Source organism: Oncorhynchus masou, chromosome 32, assembly GCF_036934945.1.
Source record: "Oncorhynchus masou masou isolate Uvic2021 chromosome 32, UVic_Omas_1.1, whole genome shotgun sequence".
Classification (NCBI taxonomy): Eukaryota; Metazoa; Chordata; class Actinopteri; order Salmoniformes; family Salmonidae; genus Oncorhynchus; species Oncorhynchus masou.
This window is the reverse complement of record NC_088243.1, coordinates 85233556-85256939: the sequence shown is the minus strand read 5'-3', so window position 1 is coordinate 85256939 and position 23384 is coordinate 85233556. Positions and strand designations below refer to the sequence as shown.

Here is a 23384-nt window from a genome sequence, read left to right as displayed (position 1 = left end):
CGGAAGGAGGTTTGGTGTAATCCACCTTGAAGAGTATTTAGTCCTTACACCATCAAACTGGCTCGGTCTCTCCCCCTCTCTTTCTCCCTCCATCTCTCTTCACTCCTTGGTCTTTCCCTCCCCGCTCTCTCAATTCAATTTAAATGTAAGGGCTTTATTAGCATAGGAAACATGTTAACATTGCCAAAGCAAGTGAACTAACTAATGCATGCATTATTTGGTGTTCTATGTTGTTTAAGTCTCAATTTGGTGTTTGTCCCATTTTGTGAATTCTTGGTTAGTGAGCGGACCCCAGACCTCACAACCATAAAGGGCAATGTGCTCTATGACTGATTGAAGTATTTTTAGCCAAATCCTAATTGGTATGTTGAAATTTATGTTCCTTCTTTAATGCATAGAAGGCCCTTCTTGCCTTGTCTCTCAGCTCGTTCACAGCTTTGTGGAAGTTACCTGTGGCGCTGATGTTTAGGCCAGGTATGTATAGTTTTTTGTGTGCTCTAGGGCAACAGTGTCTAGATGGAATTTGTATTTGTTGTCTTGGCAACTGGACCTTTTTTGGAATGCCATTATGGTTGCGGACAGAGCTAGGTGCTGCTGTAGGCCCTCCTTGGTTGCGGACAGAGCTAGGTGCTGCTGTAGGCCCTCCGTGGTTGCGGACAGAGCTAGGTGCTGCTGTAGGCCCTCCTTGGTTGCGGACAGAGCTAGGTGCTGCTGTAGGCCCTCCTTGGTTGCGGACAGAGCTAGGTGCTGCTGTAGGCCCTCCTTGGTTGCGGACAGAGCTAGGTGCTGCTGTAGGCCCTCCTTGGTTGCGGACAGAGCTAGGTGCTGCTGTAGGCCCTCCTTGGTTGCGGACAGAGCTAGGTGCTGCTGTAGGCCCTCCTTGGTTGCGGTACAGAGCTAGGTGCTGCTGTAGGCCCTCCTTGGTTGGGGACAGAGCTAGGTGCTGCTGTAGGCCCTCCGTGGTTGCGGACAGAGCTAGGTGCTGCTGTAGGCCCTCCGTGGTTGCGGACAGAGCTAGGTGCTGCTGTAGGCCCTCCGTGGTTGCGGACAGAGCTAGGTGCTGCTGTAGGCCCTCCGTGGTTGCGGACAGAGCTAGGTGCTGCTGTAGGCCCTCCGTGGTTGCGGACAGAGCTAGGTGCTGCTGTAGGCCCTCCGTGGTTGCGGACAGAGCTAGGTGCTGCTGTAGGCCCTCCGTGGTTGCGGACAGAGCTAGGTGCTGCTGTAGGCCCTCCGTGGTTGCGGACAGAGCTAGGTGCTGCTGTAGGCCCTCCGTGGTTGCGGACAGAGCTAGGTGCTGCTGTAGGCCCTCCGTGGTTGCGGACAGAGCTAGGTGCTGCTGTAGGCCCTTCGTGGTTGCGGACAGAGCTAGGTGCTGCTGTAGGCCCTCCGTGGTTGCGGACAGAGCTAGGTGCTGCTGTAGGCCCTCCTTGGTTGCGGACAGAAGCACCAGTTCATCAGCAAACAGCAGACATTTGACTTCAGACACTCTCCCCTCTTTCCCCATTCTCCAACTCGCCCCTACTCTCTAACTCCCTTCCTCCCCTTTGTCTCAATGCCAGCCACACACACACACACTGAGTTTTACTGCTGATGCTGTAGCCTGCCATTAACCCTGTAAAGGAGAAACAGAGAACCCAGCCAGCAGCCAATCACCCAGCAGACGATAGTTCTCAGGAGGCAGTTAACACATAGGCTGTAATGGCATCTCACAACCAGAACAGGAAACAATAACTGCTGCTCTGTTCACTCCCACCCAGCCCAGACCCAGTGTCAGTCTACACTTTCCCATTCACCATCATATCCTATAGGCTAGTAGCCTCGTCTGTCTGCTGGACTCCTGTGTCCACAGGCGCAGCCATGAACAGCCATCAGCATCTCTTCAAAACCCTCTTTTCATCCTGGTAGGGTTAGGGGACGGGTAGGGGACATTGTGTTGTCAGTCTTCAACGATGGCTCTTTCATTTACTACTTGTAATTAGCTGTTGATTGTGTTATTTAAAAACAAGTGACGCACAAAACCTACATTTCTGAAAGGAGGTAGAACTCATTAGGGACAATGTGCTTTCTACACAACCTGTCCCATTTCATGTCAACAAGATGAACACAGTGACTAACCTACGAGCTGTATGCATGTGTGAGAGATAGAATTCATTCCTCAGCTTACGGTTGGAGTCAATGCTTCCTTTGATGAGCCAAGAGCATGCCTGTCCACTTCTGAAAATATAGGTCTCCTCTCCTTCACCGTCTCATCGAGATCACTACAGCCCTCATGAGCACTGCCTTGTCCACTTCTGAAACTATAGGTCTCCTCTGCTTCACCGTCTCATCGAGATCACTACAGCCCTCATGAGCACTGCCTTGTCCACTTCTGAAACTATAGGTCTCCTCTCCTTCACCGTCTCATCGAGATCACTACAGCCCTCATGAGCACTGCCTTGTCCACTTCTGAAACTATAGGTCTCCTCTCCTTCACCGTCTCATCGAGATCACTACAGCCCTCATGAGCACTGCCTTGTCCACTTCTGAAACTATAGGTCTCCTCTCCTTCACCGTCTCATCGAGATCACTACAGCCCTCATGAGCACTGCCTTGTCCACTTCTGAAACTATAGGTCTCCTCTCCTTCACCGTCTCATCGAGATCACTACAGCCCTCATGAGCACTGCCTTGTCCACTTCTGAAACTATAGGTCTCCTCTCCTTCACCGTCTCATCGAGATCACTACAGCCCTCATGAGCACTGCCTTGTCCACTTCTGAAACTATAGGTCTCTTCTCCTTCACCGTCTCATCGAGATCACTACAGCCCTCATGAGCACTGCCTTGTCCACTTCTGAAACTATAGGTCTCCTCTGCTTCACCGTCTCATCGAGATCGCTACAGCCCTCATGAGCACTGCCTTGTCCACTTCTGAAACTATAGGTCTCCTCTCCTTCACCGTCTCATCGAGATCACTACAGCCCTCATGAGCACTGCCTTGTCCACTTCTGAAACTATAGGTCTCCTCTGCTTCACCGTCTCATCGAGATCACTACAGCCCTCATGAGCACTGCCTTGTCCACTTCTGAAAATATAGGTCTCCTCTCCTTCACCGTCTCATCGAGATCACTACAGCCCTCATGAGCACTGCCTTGTCCACTTCTGAAACTATAGGTCTCCTCTGCTTCACCGTCTCATCGAGATCACTACAGCCCTCATGAGCACTGCCTTGTCCACTTCTGAAACTATAGGTCTCCTCTCCTTCACCGTCTCATCGAGATCACTACAGCCCTCATGAGCACTGCCTTGTCCACTTCTGAAAATATAGGTCTCCTCTCCTTCACCGTCTCATCGAGATCACTACAGCCCTCATGAGCACTGCCTTGTCCACTTCTGAAACTATAGGTCTCCTCTGCTTCACCGTCTCATCGAGATCACTACAGCCCTCATGAGCACTGCCTTGTCCACTTCTGAAACTATAGGTCTCCTCTCCTTCACCGTCTCATCGAGATCACTACAGCCCTCATGAGCACTGCCTTGTCCACTTCTGAAACTATAGGTCTCCTCTGCTTCACCGTCTCATCGAGATCACTACAGCCCTCATGAGCACTGCCTTGTCCACTTCTGAAACTATAGGTCTCCTCTCCTTCACCGTCTCATCGAGATCACTACAGCCCTCATGAGCACTGCCTTGTCCACTTCTGAAACTATAGGTCTCCTCTGCTTCACCGTCTCATCGAGATCACTACAGCCCTCATGAGCACTGCCTTGTCCACTTCTGAAACTATAGGTCTCCTCTCCTTCACCGTGTCATCGAGATCGCTACAGCCCTCATGAGCACTGCCTTGTCCACTTCTGAAACTATAGGTCTCCTCTGCTTCACCGTCTCATCGAGATCACTACAGCCCTCATGAGCACTGCCTTGTCCACTTCTGAAACTATAGGTCTCCTCTGCTTCACCGTCTCATCGAGATCGCTACAGCCCTCATGAGCACTGCCTTGTCCACTTCTGAAACTATAGGTCTCCTCTGCTTCACCGTCTCATCGAGATCACTACAGCCCTCATGAGCACTGCCTTGTCCACTTCTGAAACTATAGGTCTCCTCTCCTTCACCGTGTCATCGAGATCGCTACAGCCCTCATGAGCACTGCCTTGTCCACTTCTGAAACTATAGGTCTCCTCTGCTTCACCGTCTCATCGAGATCACTACAGCCCTCATGAGCACTGCCTTGTCCACTTCTGAAACTATAGGTCTCCTCTGCTTCACCGTCTCATCGAGATCACTACAGCCCTCATGAGCACTGCCTTGTCCACTTCTGAAACTATAGGTCTCCTCTCCTTCACCGTCTCATCGAGATCACTACAGCCCTCATGAGCACTGCCTTGTCCACTTCTGAAACTATAGGTCTCCTCTCCTTCACCGTCTCATCGAGATCACTACAGCCCTCATGAGCACAGCCTTGTCCACCTCTGAAACTATAGGTCTCCTCTCCTTCACCGTCTCATCGAGATCACTACAGCTCTCATGAGCACTGCCTTGCAGAGGCCTGAGAGTCGGCCCTGTGGGTGGATGTGTGTGATGAGGCAGTAGAGCGCACCCAGAGAGGGGTCAAAAGGTACGAACAGCAGGATGTAGCATGTCCCCTCTCTTCCCAGGTGTGCTGACGGAGGGGACGAGACTACTGCTGAAGGAGTTTAGAAACCTGAGAACCTGCTGGAGGTATTAGACTACTGCTGAAGGAGTTTAGAAACCTGAGAACCTGCTGGAGGTATTAGACTACTGCTGAAGGAGTTTAGAAACCTGAGAACCTGCTGGAGGTATTAGACTACTGCTGAAGGAGTTTAGAAACCTGAGAACCTGCTGGAGGTATTAGACTACTGCTGAAGGAGTTTAGAAACCTGAGAACCTGCTGGAGGTATTAGACTACTGCTGAAGGAGTTTAGAAACCTGAGAACCTGCTGGAGGTATTAGACTACTGCTGAAGGAGTTTAGAAACCTGAGAACCTGCTGGAGGTATTAGACTACTGCTGAAGGAGTTTAGAAACCTGAGAACCTGCTGGAGGTATTAGACTACTGCTGAAGGAGTTTAGAAACCTGAGAACCTGCTGGAGGTATTAGACTACTGCTGAAGGAGTTTAGAAACCTGAGAACCTGCTGGAGGTATTAGACTACTGCTGAAGGAGTTTAGAAACCTGAGAACCTGCTGGAGGTATTAGACTACTGCTGAAGGAGTTTAGAAACATGAGAATGCTCTTCACTAGAGTTCGAGGGATGAAGAAAAATCATAACTACTGTTGCAGCCATCCCTTATGTTCCACTAAGAGGAAAGGAGACGACCATTACAGTGTTGCTCTCTGCCATAACCATTAGTGTTCCTCTCTGCCACTACCATTAGTGTTCCTCTCTACCACTAGTATTAGTGTTCGTCTCTACCACTACCATTAGTGTTCCTCTCTACCACTACCATTAGTGTTCCTCTCTACCACTACCATTAGTGTTCCTCTCCACCACTAGTATTAGTGTTCCTCTCTACCACTACCATTAGTGTTCCTCTCTACCACTACCATTAGTGTTCCTCTCCACCACTAGTATTAGTGTTCCTCTCTACCACTACCATTAGTGTTCCTCTCTACCACTACCATTAGTGTTCCTCTCTACCACTACCATTAGTGTTGCTCTCTACCACTACCATTACAGTGTTCCTCTCTACCACTACCATTAGTGTTCCTCTCTACCTCTCTGCCACGACCATTACAGTGTTGCTCTCCACATCTACCCCTCTACCACAACCATTACAGTGTTGCTCTCTACCATTACAGTGTTGCTCTCTACCATTACAGTGTTGCTCTCTACCATTACAGTGTTGCTCTCTACCATTACAGTGTTGCTCTCTACCATTACAGTGTTGCTCTCTACCTCACCCACAGAGACAGACTGTATTGATTTCTATCAATGACCACACTGCTCCATCCGGTCACTGCAGTCTTCATTAAAACAATTCCCTCAGTCTTCTGAAGGAGTTCATGTGAAGGGGAAAGAGTATGTCAGCACTGCTAGCCTATAAACTAGACATAGATGATTCAATAATAAAACATTTAAAAAAAGAGCTGACTTCTACAGCCAGAAACAGTAACAATAAATCAAAACTACAACATCCACCAACCCCCTTTCACAAGCCTAATAGATTCACTGCCTTCAGAAAGTATTCATACCCCTTGACTCATTCCACATTTTGTTGTTACAGCCTGAATTCAACATGGATACATATTTTTTCCCCCCACACATCTACATACAATACCCTATAATGACAAAGTGAAAATGTATATATATTGTTTGATTTTGGGGGGTCAAAATTACAGAAATATCTAATTTATGTAAGTATTCACACACCTGAGTGAATACTTTGTAGAAACAGCTGTAATCGCTGCCAGAGGTGCGAGTCTCAGAGCTTTCCACACCTGGATTGTGTAACATTTATCCATTATTATTTTCTAAATTCTTCAATCTTAGTCAAATTGGTTGTTAATCATTACTAAAAAAAAAACTATTTTTCAGGTCTTACCATAGTTTTTACTTAAATCTACTTGGAAATCTAACTCGGCCACTCAGGAACATTCACCCTCTTGGTAAGCAACTCCAGTGTAGATTTGGCCTTGTGATTCAGGTTACGGTCTTGCTGAACAGTGAATTAATCTCCCAGTGTCTGGTAGAAGGCAGATTGAACCAGGCTCTAGGAGTTCGCCTGTGCTTAGCTCCATTCAGTTTCTTTATATCCTGAAAAACTCCCCAGTAAATTTTTACAAGCATACCAATAACATGATGCAGCCACGAAGGCATTGGAAAACGTCCCTGGTCTTGTGGTTGAATCTGTGTTTGATATTCACTGCTCGACTGAGGGACCTTACAGATAACTAAATATGTGGGGTACAGAGATGAGGTCGTCACTAAAAAAAATCATTAAAAACACTAACACTATTACACACAGGGTGAGTCCATGCAACTTATGTGACTTGAGTAAATGTTTACTCCTGAACCTATTTAGGCCTTCCATGTTTAATACTTATTGACTCGAGACATTTCAGCTTTTCATTTTTAAAATTTAAATTAGTAAAAAGTTCAAGTGAAAGAAAAATAAAACAAATCATTCCACTTTGACATTATGGGGTATTACGTGTCGGCCAGTGGAAAACAATTGCAAATATTTTTCAACAAAATGTGAAAGAAGTCAAGGGGTGTGAATACTTTGAAGGCTCTGTATAACTCTCTCTAGGTCTGTGTCGGTCTCCCTCTCGGTCACCGGCTCTGGAGGAATTCTGTCCTCTCTTTAAAACTCCTTTCATTTGCCGGCTCGTCTTTCTTTCAGATGAAATTTGCTCCGCCACAACCCCTTCCACAACGCCACCCCAAATCCCCTAGGCTCCGCCACAACCCCTCCACAACGCCACCCCAAATCCCCTGGGCTCCGCCGGCTCACACAATGTAGACCCATTCTGACCTCTAGAGCCTAACGCTTGGGTGACCAGGAAGAGTCATCTCGTGTCCTGCCTATCGGGGCGAGGATGTGGGTGGGGGTGATGGTGACTACCCACCCCCCTCCCTAAAGCAAAACACTAATCAATAACTAAAATGGCATTATGACATTTCAGTACTACCCTGGTATTTGTGTAAGAAACTAAATACATCTATAGAACCAGAACGCTAGTCTCCTGGGGCGGAAGGAAGCCTAGTGGTTAGAACATTGGGCCAGTAACCGAAAGGTTGCTAGATTAAATTCCTGAGCTGACAAGGTAAAAATCTGTCATTCTGCCCCTGAACAGGGCAGTTAACCCACTGTTCCTAAGCAGTCATTGAAAATAAGAATTTGTTAACCGACTTTCTTAGTTAAATAAATGTTTAAATAAAAAAGTATTTAAATAATGAATCAATGGCATTAAAATATTGCTATTCATTCAGTCAATGCTGTCCATTGACTACGGCTCAGTGTTCAACACCATAGTGTCCTCAAAGCTCATCACGAAGCTAAGGACCCTGGGACTAAACACCTCCCTCTGCAACTGGATCCTGTACTTCCTGACGGGCCGCCCCCAGGTGGTAACACACCTGCCACGCTGATCTTCAACACGGGGGCCCCTCTGGGGTGCGTGCTCAGTCCCCTCCTGTACTCCCTGTTCACCCATGACTGCATGGCCAAGCACGACTCCAACACCATCATTAAGTTTGCCGACGACGCCACAGTGGTAGGCCTGATCACCGACAGATGAGAGCCTTATAGGGAGGAGGTCAGAGAACTGTCAGTGAGGTGTCAGGATAACAACTTCTCCCTCAACGTGATCAAGACAAAAGGAGATGATTGTGGGCTACAGGAAAAGGAGGACCGAGCACACCCCCATTCTCATCGACGGGGCTGTAGTAGAGCAGGTTGAGAGCTTCAAGTTCCTTGGTGTTCCCATCACCAACAAACTATCATGGTCCAAACACACCAAGACAGTCATGAAGAGGGCACGACAAAGCCTATTCCCCCTCAGAAGGCTGAAAAGATTTGGCATGGGTACTCAGATCCTCCAAAAAAAATTCCACAGCTGCACCATCGAGAGCATCCTGACTGGATGCATCACTGCCTGGTATGGCAACTACTCGGCATCCGACCGCAAGGTACTACAGAGGGTTGTGCATACGGCCCAGTACATCACTGGGGCCAAGCTGCCTGCCATCCAGGACCTCTACACCAGGCGGTGTCAGAGGAAGGCCCTAAAATAAGCCAAAGACTCCAGCCACCCTAGTCATAGACTGTTCTCTCTGCTACCACATGGCAAGCAGTCCTAGAGCGCTAAGTCAAGGTCCAAAAGCCTTCTTAACAACTTCACCCCCAAGACATAAGACTCCTGAACAGCTAATCAAATGGCCACCCAGACTATTTGCATTCACCCCCCCACCCCCATTTTTACACTGCTGCTACTCTGTTTATTACCTATGCATAGTTACTTTACCTACATATTACCTCAATTACCTCGACTAACCGGCACATTGACTCTGTACTGGTACCCCCTGTATATAGCCTCCACATTGTCTCTGTACCAGTACCCCCTGTATATAGCCTCCACATTGACTCTGTACCAGTACCCCTGTATATAGTCTCCACATTGTCTCTGTACCGGTACCCCTGTATATAGCCTCCACATTGACTCTGTACCGGTACCCCCTGTATTTAGCCTCCACATTGACTCTGTACCGGTACCCCTGTATATAGCCTCCACATTGACTCTGTACCAGTACCCCTGTATATAGCCTCCACATTGACTCTGTACCAGTACCCCTGTATATAGCCTCCACATTGACTCTGTACCGGTACCCCTGTATATAGCCTCCACATTGACTCTGTACCAGTACCCCTGTATATAGCCTCCACATTGACTCTGTACTGGTACCGCCTGTATATAGCCTCCACATTGACTCTGTACCAGTACCGCCTGTATATAGCCTCCACATTGACTCTGTACCAGTACCCCTGTATATAGCCTCCACATTGACTCTGTACCGGTACCCCCTGTATTTAGCCTCCACATTGACTCTGTACCAGTACCGCCTGTATATAGCCTCCACATTGACTCTGTACCAGTACCCCTGTATATAGCCTCCACATTGTCTCTGTACCGGTACCCCTGTATATAGCCTCCACATTGACTCTGTACCGGTACCCCTGTATATAGCCTCCACATTGACTCTGTACCAGTACCCCTGTATATAGCCTCCACATTGACTCTGTACCAGTACCGCCTGTATATAGCCTCCACATTGACTCTGTACCAGTACCCCTGTATATAGCCTCCACACTGACTCTGTACCGGTACCCCCTGTATATAGCCTCCACACTGACTCTGTACCGGTACCCCCTGTATATAGCCTCCACATTGACTCTGTACTGGTACCGCCTGTATATAGCCTCCACATTGACTCTGTACTGGTACCGCCTGTATATAGCCTCCACATTGACTCTGTACCAGTACCCCTGTATATAGCCTCCACATTGACTCTGTACCAGTACCGCCTGTATATAGCCTCCACATTGACTCTGTACCAGTACCCCTGTATATAGCCTCCACATTGACTCTGTACCAGTACCCCCTGTATATAGCCTCCACATTGACTCTGTACCAGTACCCCCTGTATATAGCCTCCACATTGACTCTGTACAGGTACCACCTGTATATAGCCTCCACATTGACTCTGTACCGGTACCCTCTGTATATAGCCTCCACATTGACTCTGTACCGGTACCCCCTGTATATAGCCTCCACATTGACTCTGTACCGGTACCACCTGTATATAGCCTCCACATTGACTCTGTACCGGTACCACCTGTATATAGCCTCCACATTGACTCTGTACCGGTACCACCTGTATATAGCCTCCACATTGACTCTGTACCAGTACCCCTGTATATAGCCTCCACACTGACTCTGTACCGGTACCCCCTGTATATAGCCTCCACATTGACTCTGTACTGGTACCACCTGTATATAGCCTCCACATTGACTCTGTACCGGTACCCCCTGTATATAGCCTCCACATTGACTCTGTACTGGTACCCCCTGTATATAGCCTCCACATTGACTCTGTACTGGTACCACCTGTATATAGCCTCCACATTGACTCTGTACCGGTACCCCCTGTATATAGCCTCCACATTGACTCTGTACTGGTGCCCCCTGTATATAGCCTCGTTACTGTTATTTTATTGTTGCTCTTTAATGATGTTATTTTTTCTTAACTTCAGTTTATTTTAGCAAATACTTTAACACTTATTCTTCTTAAAACTGCATTGTTGGTTAAGGGCTTGTAAGTAAGCATTTCACTGTAAGGTCTACTACACCCATTGTATTCGACGTATGTGACAAATCGAATTTGAACGAGACTACACTTTAAAAAAATATTTTCTTTCTGTAGGGATAAAGCAGCATTTGACGAAGTCACTGTCCAAGATCAGAACAATTTCACCATCGCCTTCCTTTAATTAGCAGAACATGATTGTAATTCTAAGAAAATTCAATCCAAGCATCAGAGAGACAGACCGAGAGAGGTATAGGGAGAGAGGAGATGGGGGACTGTGGGGATCCCCTGTTAATCTACATATCGAGTGGTTCAGTTCAAACATGGAGCCCCCCTCCTTCCTCCCTGCTTAACAACAGCAGTCGACATCTCTTTGAAGCACCGCTCAGCTCGTTTCCGAAGGTGGAAGGGGGGGGGGGGGGGTAGAGGTGCTTTAGAGGCCCCAGCCCAGTCTCGGGACTGGTTGTGCTTGCCTGGGTCCTGACAAGGCGAGTGAGACAGAGGAAACACTCCTAGCAGTGGGGCTATGGAGGAGGATAACTCCACCTGAAACACTCCTAGCAGTGGGGCTATGGTGGAGGATAACTCCACCTGAAACACTCCTAGCAGTGGGGCTATGGTGGAGGATAACTCCACCTGAAACACTCCTAGCAGTGGGGCTATGGTGGAGGATAACTCCACCTGAAACACTCCTAGCAGTGGGGCTATGGTGGAGGATAACTCCACCTGAAACACTCCTAGCAGTGGGGCTATGGTGGAGGATAACTCCACCTGAAACACTCCTAGCAGTGGGGCTATGGTGGAGGATAACTCCACCTGAAACACTCCTAGCAGTGGGGCTATGGTGGAGGATAACTCCACCTGAAACACTCCTAGCAGTGGGGCTATGGTGGAGGATAACTCCACCTGAAACACTCCTAGCAGTGGGGCTATGGTGGAGGATAACTCCACCTGAAACACTCCTAGCAGTGGGGCTATGGTGGAGGATAACTCCACCTGAAACACTCCTAGCAGTGGGGCTATGGTGGAGGATAACTCCACCTGAAACACTCCTAGCAGTGGGGCTATGGTGGAGGATAACTCCACCTGAAACACTCCTAGCAGTGGGGCTATGGTGGAGGATAACTCCACCTGAAACACTCCTAGCAGTGGGGCTATGGTGGAGGATAACTCCACCTGAAACACTCCTAGCAGTGGGGCTATGGTGGAGGATAACTCCACCTGAAACACTCCTAGCAGTGGGGCTATGGTGGAGGATAACTCCACCTGAAACACTCCTAGCAGTGACACTATAACGGCTAATGATTTAGTGATGTGTTATGATCTCATGTCTGGTTTATCTGATAAACTAAAATACCCCTGGAAATTGAGTTCTAGTCAGATAAGATACTAAGCGGAAGCCTCTACACATCAACCTCTCTTGCGCTCAGTCACAAAAACACAAATGCTCAGACAAAAACACGACAACCTACACCCTTGTCTCTGCACCCCTCCCCCAGCCTGGCTGCTCCTGTTGACGGGCTTTTGTTTGGGCCTGACTCAGGGAGCATATGGCCTGTGGCCCTCTCCCTCCCCACCCTCTAAACCCCGGGCCTCCAGGCAGGAGTGTGTGTGGGATGAATTGGGGGTGTGGGGTGTGTGTGTGTGTGTGGGGGGGGGGGGGGGGTTGCTCTTTTTAAAGCCCCTTCTCTCTAACACAAATCGTTAGCCACACTATTGCAGGTCATCCACAGCCGGTACACACAATGTAACACACACAACCATTACAAAACATTCAAACCCACCCACTGAACCCATTCAACCAATGCCCCAGCATTGTGGTTACTGCTACTAGGCTCCATGTAGCAAGACAGCAGCATGGAAGACACAGAATAAAACACAGCACAGAACTAACTGTCAGCAGCCAGCTGAGCTCATTGAGAGGGAATAAATAATACAATGAGATTACATGAACATAGTGTTGTATAGCGGTCTAAGGCACTGCATCTCAGTGCAAGAGGCATCACTACAGTACCTGGTTCGAATCCAGGCTGTATCACGTCCGGCCGTGATAGGGAGTTCCATAGGGCAGCACACAATTGGCACAGGGCAGTCCGAATTAGGATTTGGCAGTCATTGTAAATAAGAATTTATTCTTCACTTACTTGCCTAGTTAAATAAAGGTTAAATTTAAGATATCACCTCTGACCTCATCATGAACACAGAGCCAAACTCACAGACTGCAACAGACAGACAGTAATGGTACAGGGCAACACCAAACAGTTTCAGCTGGACTTTCACATGAACAAATAGATAGCTCAGCAGGATAAACTCTGGAGAAAGATAACCCCCCCCCCCAAGCGTGTCAAACCAGACCTCTTCATTACACAGCCCCACAGACGAGCAAACCAAAGTGAAAAGTCAACCTCACAGCACAGAGTACTACTCCCTCAGTGAAATGGATACATTCACCCAGCTGGAGGTAAGGCAGGTGGAGCTGGAACAGCAGGTGAACACACACCAGTCTGCACAATAAAAAATAAATAAAAAAACATCCCCCTCAACCAGACCCAGAGAGCTGGAGAGAGACATATCTGCACTCTGGACTGTGGTGAGACAACAAGAGAAAGAGCAGGAGAAGAACAAAGCACTAGAGGATGAGACTGCAGGAGGAGAAGGTGAGGGGGATTGCGTGTGACAAGAGAACAACCTACTAGAGAGGAGACCACCCCCACAGAGAAGCCAGCAGAACCCCCCCCCCACCTCAACCCCCTACACCACAGCAGAACAGTCCACCCCAGACCATAGCCTCAATATCATAGCAGGACAGAAACAAAGAAACCCACACCCAGGGGATCCTACCCACATCAGAAATCAGCGAATTGGAAAACACTAAAACAAACACACAAAAAAAACAGAACACACTGGATTCTCCAATTACATTGAATGAACTAAAGGACAAAATACAAACCCTCCAACCCAAAAAGGCCTGTGGTGTTGATGGCATCCTCAATGAAATGATAAAATATACAGAGCCCAAATTCCAATTGGCTATACTAAAACTATTTAACATCATCCTTAGCTCTGGCATCTTCCCCAATATTTGGAACCAAAGGACTTGATCACCCCAATCCACAAAAGTGGAGACTAATTTGACCCCAATAACTACCTTGGGATAGGAGTCAACAGCAACCTTGGGAAAATCCTCTGCATTATCATTAACAGCAGACTAGTTCAATTCCTCAGTGAAAACAAATTGTACTGAGCAAAGGACAAAATTGGCCTTTTTAACCAAATTACCGTACAACAGACCACACATTCACCCTGTACACCATAACTGACAAACAAACCAAACGGCAAAGTCTTCTCATGCTTTGTTGATTAATCATGAGGGTCTGATATACAAATTGATGGAAAGTGGTTTTAGAGGAACAAACATAGAACATAAAATCCATGTAAACAAACAAGTCTGCAGTTAAAATTGGCAAAACACACAATTCTTTTCCACAGGGCCATGAGGTGAGACTGGGATGCAGCTTAAGCCCGACCCTCTTCAACATACAATGTATATCAACGAATTGGCGCGGGCACTAGAACTGTCTACAGCACCCAGCCTCAACCTACTAGAATCTGAAGTCAAAATGTCTGTTTGATGATGATCTGGTGCTTCGGTCACCAACCAAGGAGGGCCTACAGCAGCACCTAGATCTTATGCACAGATTCTGTCAGACCTGGGCCCTGACAGTGAATCTCAGTAAGACAAAAATAATGGTGTTCCAAAAAAGGTCCAGTTGCCAGGACCACAAATACAAATTCCATCTAGACGCCATTGTCCTAGAACACACACAAAAAAACAATACATACCTTGGCCTAAACATCAGCGCCACGGGTAACTTCCACAAAGCTGTGAACGAGCTGAGAGACAAAGCAAGTGCCTTCTAAGCCATCAAACGGAACATAAATGTCAACACACTAATTAGGATCTGTCTAGAAATACTTGAATCAGTTATATTGCCCATTTCCCTTTATGATTGTGAGGCCTGGGGTCCGCTCACTAACCAAAGATTCCACAAAATGGGAAAAAGCACCAAATTCTGCATGCAGCATTCTACAAAAATATCCTCAGTGTACAACGTAAAACACCAAATAATGCACGCAGAGCAGAATTAGGCCGATACTCACTAATTATCAAAATCCAGAAAAGAGACGTTCAATTCTACAACCACCTAAAAGGAAGCGATTCCCAAACCTTCCATAACAAAGCCATCACCTACAGAGAAATTTACCTGGGGAAGAGTCCCCTAAGCAAGCTGGTCCTGGGGCTCTGTTCACAAACACACCCCACAGAGCCCCAGGAAAGCAACACAATTAGACCCAACCAAATCACAAGGAAACAAAACAACAATTTCTTGGCACGTTGGAAAGAATTTACAAAAAAACAGAGCAAACTAGAATGCTATTTGGCCCTAAACAGAGAGTACACAGTGGCAGAATATCTGACCACTGTGACAGACCCAAAAGTAAGGAAATCTTTGACTATGTACAGACTCAGTGAGCATAGCCTTGCTATTGAGAAAGGCCAACCTAGGCAGACATGGCTCTCAAGACAGGCTATGTGCTCACTGCCCACAAAATGAGGTGGAAACTGAGCTGCACTTCCTAACCTCCTGGCCAATGTATGACCATAGAGACACATATTTCCCTCAGATTACACAGATCCACAAAGAATTTGAAAACAAACCCGATTTTGATAAACTCTCATATCTACTGGGTGAAATTCCACAGTGTGCCATCAGAGCAGCAAGATTTGTGACCTGTTACCATGAGAAAAGGGCAACCAGTGAAGAACAAACATCATTGTAAATACAACCCATATTTATGTTTATTTATTTCCCCTTTTGTACTTTAACCATTTACACATCATTACAACACTGTATATAGATATAATATGACATTTGTAATGTCTATTTTGGAACTTTTGTGAGTGTAATGTTCACTGTTAATTTCTATTCCACTTTTGCTTATTATCTACTACACTTGCTTAGGCAATGTTAACATGTGTTTCCCATGCCAATAAAGCCCTTAAATTGAATTGAGAGAGATAGACTCATTGCGTATGTCATTAGTGATGCGAAATAACAGCTATGCAGAGCAGTGTCCTGACTTCAGAGAGGGATACAGTGCACTACTTTTGAACCCTAGTCCGTATACAGTGCACTACTTTTGAACCCTAGTCCGAATACAGTGCACTACTTTTTAACCCTAGTCCGTATTTAGTGCACTACTTTTGAACCCTAGTCCGTATACAGTGCACTACTTTTGAACCCTAGTCCGTATACAGTGCACTACTTTTGAACCCTAGTCCGAATACAGTGCACTACTTTTTAACCCTAGTCCGTATACAGTGCACTACCTTTGAACCCTAGTCCGTATACAGTGCACTACTTTTGAACCCTAGTCCGTATACAGTGCACTACTTTTGAACCCTAGTCCGTATTTAGTGCACTACTTTTGAACCCTAGTCTGAATACAGTGCACTACTTTTTAACCCTAGTCCATATACAGTGCACTACTTTTTAACCCTAGTCCGTATACAGTGCACTACTTTTGAACCCTAGTCCGTATACAGTGCACTACTTTTGAACCCTAGTCCGTATACAGTGCACTACTTTTGAACCCTAGTCCGAATACAGTGCACTACTTTTTAACCCTAGTCCGTATACAGTGCACTACTTTTTAACCCTAGTCCGTATACAGTGCACTACTTTTGAACCCTAGTCCGTATACAGTGCACTACTTTTGAACCCTAGTCCGAATACAGTGCACTACTTTTGAACCCTAGTCCGTATACAGTGCACTACTTTTGAACCCTAGTCCGAATACAGTGCACTACTTTTGAACCCTAGTCCGTATACAGTGCACTACTTTTGAACCCTAGTCCGTATTTAGTGCACTACTTTTGAACCCTAGTCCGAATACAGTGCACTACTTTTTAACCCTAGTCCATATACAGTGCACTACTTTTTAACCCTAGTCCGTATACAGTGCACTACTTTTGAACCCTAGTCCGTATACAGTGCACTACTTTTGAACCCTAGTCCGTATACAGTGCACTACTTTTGAACCCTAGTCCGAATACAGTGCACTACTTTTTAACCCTAGTCCGTATACAGTGCACTACTTTTTAACCCTAGTCCGTATACAGTGCACTACTTTTGAACCCTAGTCCGTATACAGTGCACTACTTTTGAACCCTAGTCCGAATACAGTGCACTACTTTTTAACCCTAGTCCGTATACAGTGCACTACCTTTGAACCCTAGTCCGTATACAGTGCACTACTTTTGAACCCTAGTCCGTATACAGTGCACTACTTTTGAACCCTAGTCCGTATACAGTGCACTACTTTTGAACCCTAGTCCGTATTTAGTGCACTACTTTTGAACCCTAGTCCGAATACAGTGCACTACTTTTTAACCCTAGTCCATATACAGTGCACTACTTTTGAACCCTAGTCCGTATACAGTGCACTACTTTTGAACCCTAGTCCGTATACAGTGCACTACTTTTGAACCCTAGTCCGTATACAGTGCACTACTTTTGAACCCTAGTCCGTATACAGTGCACTACTTTTGAACCCTAGTCCGTATACAGTGCACTACTTTTGAACCCTAGTCCGTATACAGTGCACTACTTTTGAACCCTAGTCCGAATACAGTGCACTACTTTTTAACCCTAGTCCGTATACAGTGCACTACCTTTGAACCCTAGTCCGTATACAGTGCACTACTTTTGAACCCTAGTCCGTATACAGTGCACTACTTTTGAACCCTAGTCCGTATACAGTGCACTACTTTTGAACCCTAGTCCGTATTTAGTGCACTACTTTTGAACCCTAGTCCGAATACAGTGCACTACTTTTTAACCCTAGTCCATATACAGTGCACTACTTTTGAACCCTAGTCCGTATACAGTGCACTACTTTTGAACCCTAGTCCGTATACAGTGCACTACTTTTGAACCCTAGTCCGTATACAGTGCACTACTTTTGAACCCTAGTCCGAATACAGTGCACTACTTTTTAACCCTAGTCCGTATACAGTGCACTACCTTTGAACCCTAGTCCGTATACAGTGCACTACTTTTGAACCCTAGTCCGTATACAGTGCACTACTTTTGAACCCTAGTCCATATACAGTGCACTACTTTTGAACCCTAGTCCGTATACAGTGCACTACCTTTGAACCCTAGTCCGTATACAGTGCACTACCTTTGAACCCTAGTCCGTATACAGTGCACTACCTTTGACCCCTAGTCCGTATACAGTGCACTACTTTTTAACCCTAGTCCGTATACAGTGCACTACCTTTGAACCCTAGTCCGTATACAGTGCACTACCTTTGAACCCTAGTCCGTATACAGTGCACTACTTTTGAACCCTAGTCCGTATACAGTGCACTACTTTTGAACCCTAGTCCGTATACAGTGCACTACTTTTGAACCCTAGTCCGTATACAGTGCACTACTTTTGAACCCTAGTCCGTATACAGTGCACTACTTTTGAACCCTAGTCCGTATACAGTGCACTACCTTTGAACCCTAGTCCGTATACAGTGCACTACTTTTGAACCCTAGTCCGTATACAGTGCACTACTTTTGAACCCTAGTCCGTATACAGTGCACTACCTTTGAACCCTAGTCCGTATACAGTGCACTACCTTTGAACCCTAGTCCGTATACAGTGCACTACCTTTGAACCCTATTCCGTATACAGTACACTACTTTTGAACCCTAGTCCGTATACAGTGCACTACTTTTGAACCCTAGTCCGTATACAGTGCACTACCTTTGAACCCTAGTCCGTATACAGTGCACTACTTTTGAACCGTAGTCCGTATTTAGTGCACTACTTTTGAACCCTAGTCCGTATACAGTGCACTACCTTTTGAACCCTAGTCCGTATACAGTGCACTACTTTTGACCAGAGCTCTTGGGGTGTCTGGAGTCTTGGTATATACGAGCACCATTGAAATGATGGGACCATTGGAAGGGTATGGATTCCTTTAGGATGAAAGGATGGACTGAACAATTTGTCTCATGTCCCTGTGTGCCTGGGAAGAAGACGTTCTGAGAATCCATTTCTCTCCTCTCACAAATCGACTATGGACCAATACACGAATACCACAGAACCACAATTTACCTCGCTGTGAATGTCTATGAAAAACACTCACACATCGTTCAAACACAGGGAGAAAAAGTTTGAAGAGAGAGAGCCCCCCCCCCCCAGAGAGCAGAGAGAGAGAGCCCCCCCAGAGAGCCCCCCCAGAGAACAGAGAGAGAGCCCCCAGAGAGCAGAGAGAGAGCCCCCCAGAGAGCAGAGAGAGAGCCCCCCAGAGAGCAGAGAGAGAGCCCCCCCAGAGAGCAGAGAGAGCCCCCCAGAGAGCAGAGAGAGAGCCCCCCCAGAGAGCAGAGAGAGAGCCCCCCCAGAGAGCAGAGAGCCGCCCCCCCTCCCAGAGAGCAGAGAGAGAGCCCCCCCAGAGAGCAGAGAGAGAGCCCCCTCCCAGAGAGCAGAGAGCCCCCCCAGAGAGCAGAGAGAGAGCCCCCCCAGAGAGCAGAGAGAGCCGCCCCCCTCCCAGAGAGCAGAGAGAGAGCCCCCCCCCCAGAGAGCAGAGATATTACCAATAGGCTAACAGGATTAAGTTCTGACTGTTGATAGGCACAATGGAGGCAGTGATTGATTAACCCAGCGCGGAAGCCCGTAGAATTTTAACAAAGACAATGTGTGCCTGTCAAAGTCTGAGTATCAAACGGCAACCCTATTCCCTAGTTAGTGCACCACTTTTAGCAAGTAGTGCACTATGTAGTGAATAGGGTGCCATTTGTGGGACACAGAACAAGCACAGAGCAGAGTGAGCATCAAACCTGAAACTCAGGGGAAACCGAGTACTGAACAACCAACCAGACAGAGAAGTCCAGTTCAAGAACTAGGCCAGATTCCAGCAACTCGGGGAGATTAAACAGCAAACCCAACCAGGACCACCTTGAATCAAAACAGCCCTTTCAAAGCCTTCATCAAACCACACAGAGCTGATCGCTAGAGGAACCTAGCGGGTGGGAGGGAGGCAGCTAAGAGAAGGGTCTGACTGTTCTCTCACTCAAAAGACTCCTTAATTAGTCGAGTCAGAGAATCTTCTATCGGGGTTTTTGGCCGATACGTTTTCATCTTTTCATTTAGTGTTCCAGTGAACTGTACAAGCTTCGCGTACGTCTCCCCAGTGAGCGGACCCCATCCCAGACTCCCAGTTTGACAGCATCATTTGTGTAATTACCCATGATGCTGTGTTGAAGTACAGACAAGCCGTTAATCACCACACACAGACCCACTTACAGCAACTACTCCTACACAAACTAGGCTACATGTAGTAACAGCAGCACAACTCCAAGATCACAATCAGCCATCTGACAAAACCTAGTTCCAAGTTTCCTTTGTGTCTTTACTCCTGCTCTAAATGGCTTTCATACACTTTGCTGTGTAGGACATTCATTTAGATCTTGACAAATGCCACCAGGAACGAATAAAGACCCAGAGTCAAAACCCGCAGACGCGTTATCAAAGCTAGGATCAAAGCTGTGCACGTGAAGACGTACAGACACAGGCTAATCTTCACAGAGTCACAGAGACTGGGTTTCTACCTAAACGATGTGACAAGCCACAGCACCACAAATGATATAGGGCTTTCCAGCCAGCCATCATCTGGACACTGGAGTAAATGATCATTACAAAAAGGTCATGGATGGGAACTGAGAGGGTTAGGCTATCACACAGTTATGAATGGTTATAAGATATGTTATGACAGCTTTTGGAACATCATTAACGTGCTGTGTAATTCCACTGTGTCAGCTGCAGGAAGCTGACAACAGCCTTCATTCTGTAAAGACTCACGGTACTTACTGGCGAGGAGCAGGCAGGACAGAGCGATGACGTAGAGCTGTTTGACGGCTACATCGTAGTGATCCATGAACAGGTCCAGCAGGTAAACAGACAGGTGTCTGGCTGTGGGACACAGCTGGTAGCGGTTCGACAGTATGGCCAGCAGGTCCGCAAAGTACCGACGCATCCCTATCTGAGGGGAGTGGGCCCGGTACACAGGCAGCTTCAACTCCTAGAGGGAGAGGATGGAGGGAAGGAAAGGAGAAGGAAGATGGAGAGAAGGGAAGGAAAGGAGAAAGTAGAGGGAAGAGAAACAATATGGAGAGTAAGAATAAACCTATATTATATTAACGCACAAACATACAGTTCTTTTGAAAAGTGTTTCACATTTGGTCACGTTACAACCTTGTTCTAAAATTTATTAAACCCCCCTCAATCTACACACAATACCCCATAATGACAAACAAAAAATAAATATCATATAAGTATTCAGACCCTTTACTCAGTAATTTGCTGATGCACCTTTGGAAGCTTTTACAGCCTCGAGTCTTCTTGGGTATGACGCTACAAGCTTGGCAACACCTGCATTTGGGGAGTTTCTCCCATTCTTCTCTGCAGATCCTCTCAAGCTCTGTCAGGTCGGATGGGGAGTGTCGCTGCAAAGCTATTTCCAGGTCTCTCCAGAGATGTTCGATCAGGTTCAAATCCGGGCTCTGTCTGGGCCACTCAAGGACATTCAGAGACTTGTCCCGAAGCCACTTCTGCGTCGTCTTGGCTGTGTGCTTAGGGTCGTTGTCCTGTTGGAAGATGAATCGTCGCCACAGTCTGAGGCCCTGAGCCCTCTGGAGCAGGTTTTCATCGAGGATATCTGTACTTTGCTCAGTTCATCTTTGCCTCGATTCTGACTCGTCTCCCAGTCTCTGCCGCTGAAAAATATCCCAACGGCATGATGCTGCCACCACCATGCTTCACCGTAGGGATGGTGCCAGGATTCCTCCAGGCGTGACACTTGGCATTCAGACCAAAGACTTCAATCTTGGTTTCATCAGACCAGAGAAACTTGTTTCTCATGGTCTGAGAATACTTTAGGTGCCTTTTTCTCCCATCTCCACAGAGGAACTCCGGAGCTCTATCAGAGTGACCATTGGGTTCTTGGTCACCTCCATGACCAAGGCCCTTCTACCCCGATTGCTCAGTTTGGCCAGGAAGCCAGCTCCAGGAAGAGTTTTGGGGCTTCCAAACATGTTCCATTTAAGAATTATGGAGGCCATTGTGTTCTTGGGGAACTTCAATGCTGCAGAAATGTTTTGGTACCCTTCCCCAGATCTGTGCCTCGACATAATCCCGTCTCAGACCTCTACAGACATGTCCTTTGACCTCAGGGCTTGGTTTTTGCGCCGACATGCACTGTCAAACTGTGGGGCTTTATATAGACAGGTGTGTGCCTTTCCAAATCATGTACAAATCAATTTAAATTTACCACAGGTTGGACTCCGATCAAGTTGTAGAAACATCTCAAGGACGATCAATGGAAACAGGATGCAACGGATGTCAATTTTGAGTCTCATAGCAAAGTTTCCAAAGGAGATAGGCATGGATGGTAGTATTGTCAGACATGGCTACACACTACATGTCCATATAGAACCCAATACTACATTTCAATTCAGGTCAGGAAGGGGAGTGAGAGGAGGGAGACAGGGTTCCCCATGGTGAGTAAAGGGAAGGGGACAGGAAGTAGTGGTGGCTATTCAACATGATAAATATCCATTAGGATGGGGGCAGGGTTGAAGTCTGTTTGGGAAAGGGGGGGTGGATCCAAAAGGAGGCTGGTAGCTGAGAAGTGGTGGCTATTCAGCAGCCTGACCCTCTGGTAGAAACTGGTTTTATTATTTAAAAAAAACAACCTTTAACTAGGCAAGTCAGTTAAGAACAAATTCTTATTTACAATGACTGCCTGCACCGGCCAAGCCTGGACAACGCTGAGCCAAGTGTGCCACACTATTGGACTCCCAATCACGGCCGGTTGTGATACAGCAGGATTCAAACCAGGGTGTCTGTAGTGACGCTTCAAGCACTGAGATGCAGTGCCTTCGACCGCTGCGCCACTCTGGAGCCCAGTGTTCTATTGGCCAGTCAGCCATGATGCTCCTGTACTGCACGTGAGTGATGGATGGGGGAAGAACAGTGGCTCAGGTCCCTGATGATCTTCTTGGCCTACCTTCAACACCTGGTGTTGCAAGTGTCCTGAAGGGCAGGCGGTGTGCATCCAATGGTGCAGTCGGCTGAGCACGCCTCCCTCTGTAGTGCCTTGGTCAGTGGCGGTGCCATACCAGGCTGTGATGCAGCACAACAGTATGCTCTCAAGGATGTTCCTGTAGAACACTGAAGGCCTTCGGGGACAGGCCAATTCAATCACTGCCTCGCAGGACAACCTCCTGAGAGGTTAAAGAGTCGCTGTCATGCCTTCACCACTGTGTCCGTGTGGTTTGACCATTTCACCTCCTCGGAGATGTGTATGCCGAGGAACTTGACGTTTTTGGCCGTCTCCACGGGAGCCACTCCTCAAGTCCACAATCAGCTCCTTTGTTTTGCTGACGTTGAGGAAGAGGTTTGTTTACCTGGCACCCCACAGTCAGAGTGCCTGTCTCGTCGCTGTTGGTAATTAGGCCA

General features: G+C 47.1%; 1 protein-coding gene across 2 annotated transcripts in view; it reads right to left on the bottom strand.

The window, feature by feature from the left end:
* Positions 1 to 23384, bottom strand: part of LOC135526735 (cyclin-J-like) — a 38160-nt gene that overhangs the window by 8575 nt on the left and 6201 nt on the right. For both annotated transcript variants that reach the window (XM_064955353.1, XM_064955352.1), the window contains one exon: positions 20736 to 20946. In XM_064955353.1, the coding sequence (XP_064811425.1) occupies positions 20736 to 20946 (211 nt within the window). The remainder of the gene's footprint in view (positions 1 to 20735; positions 20947 to 23384) is intronic.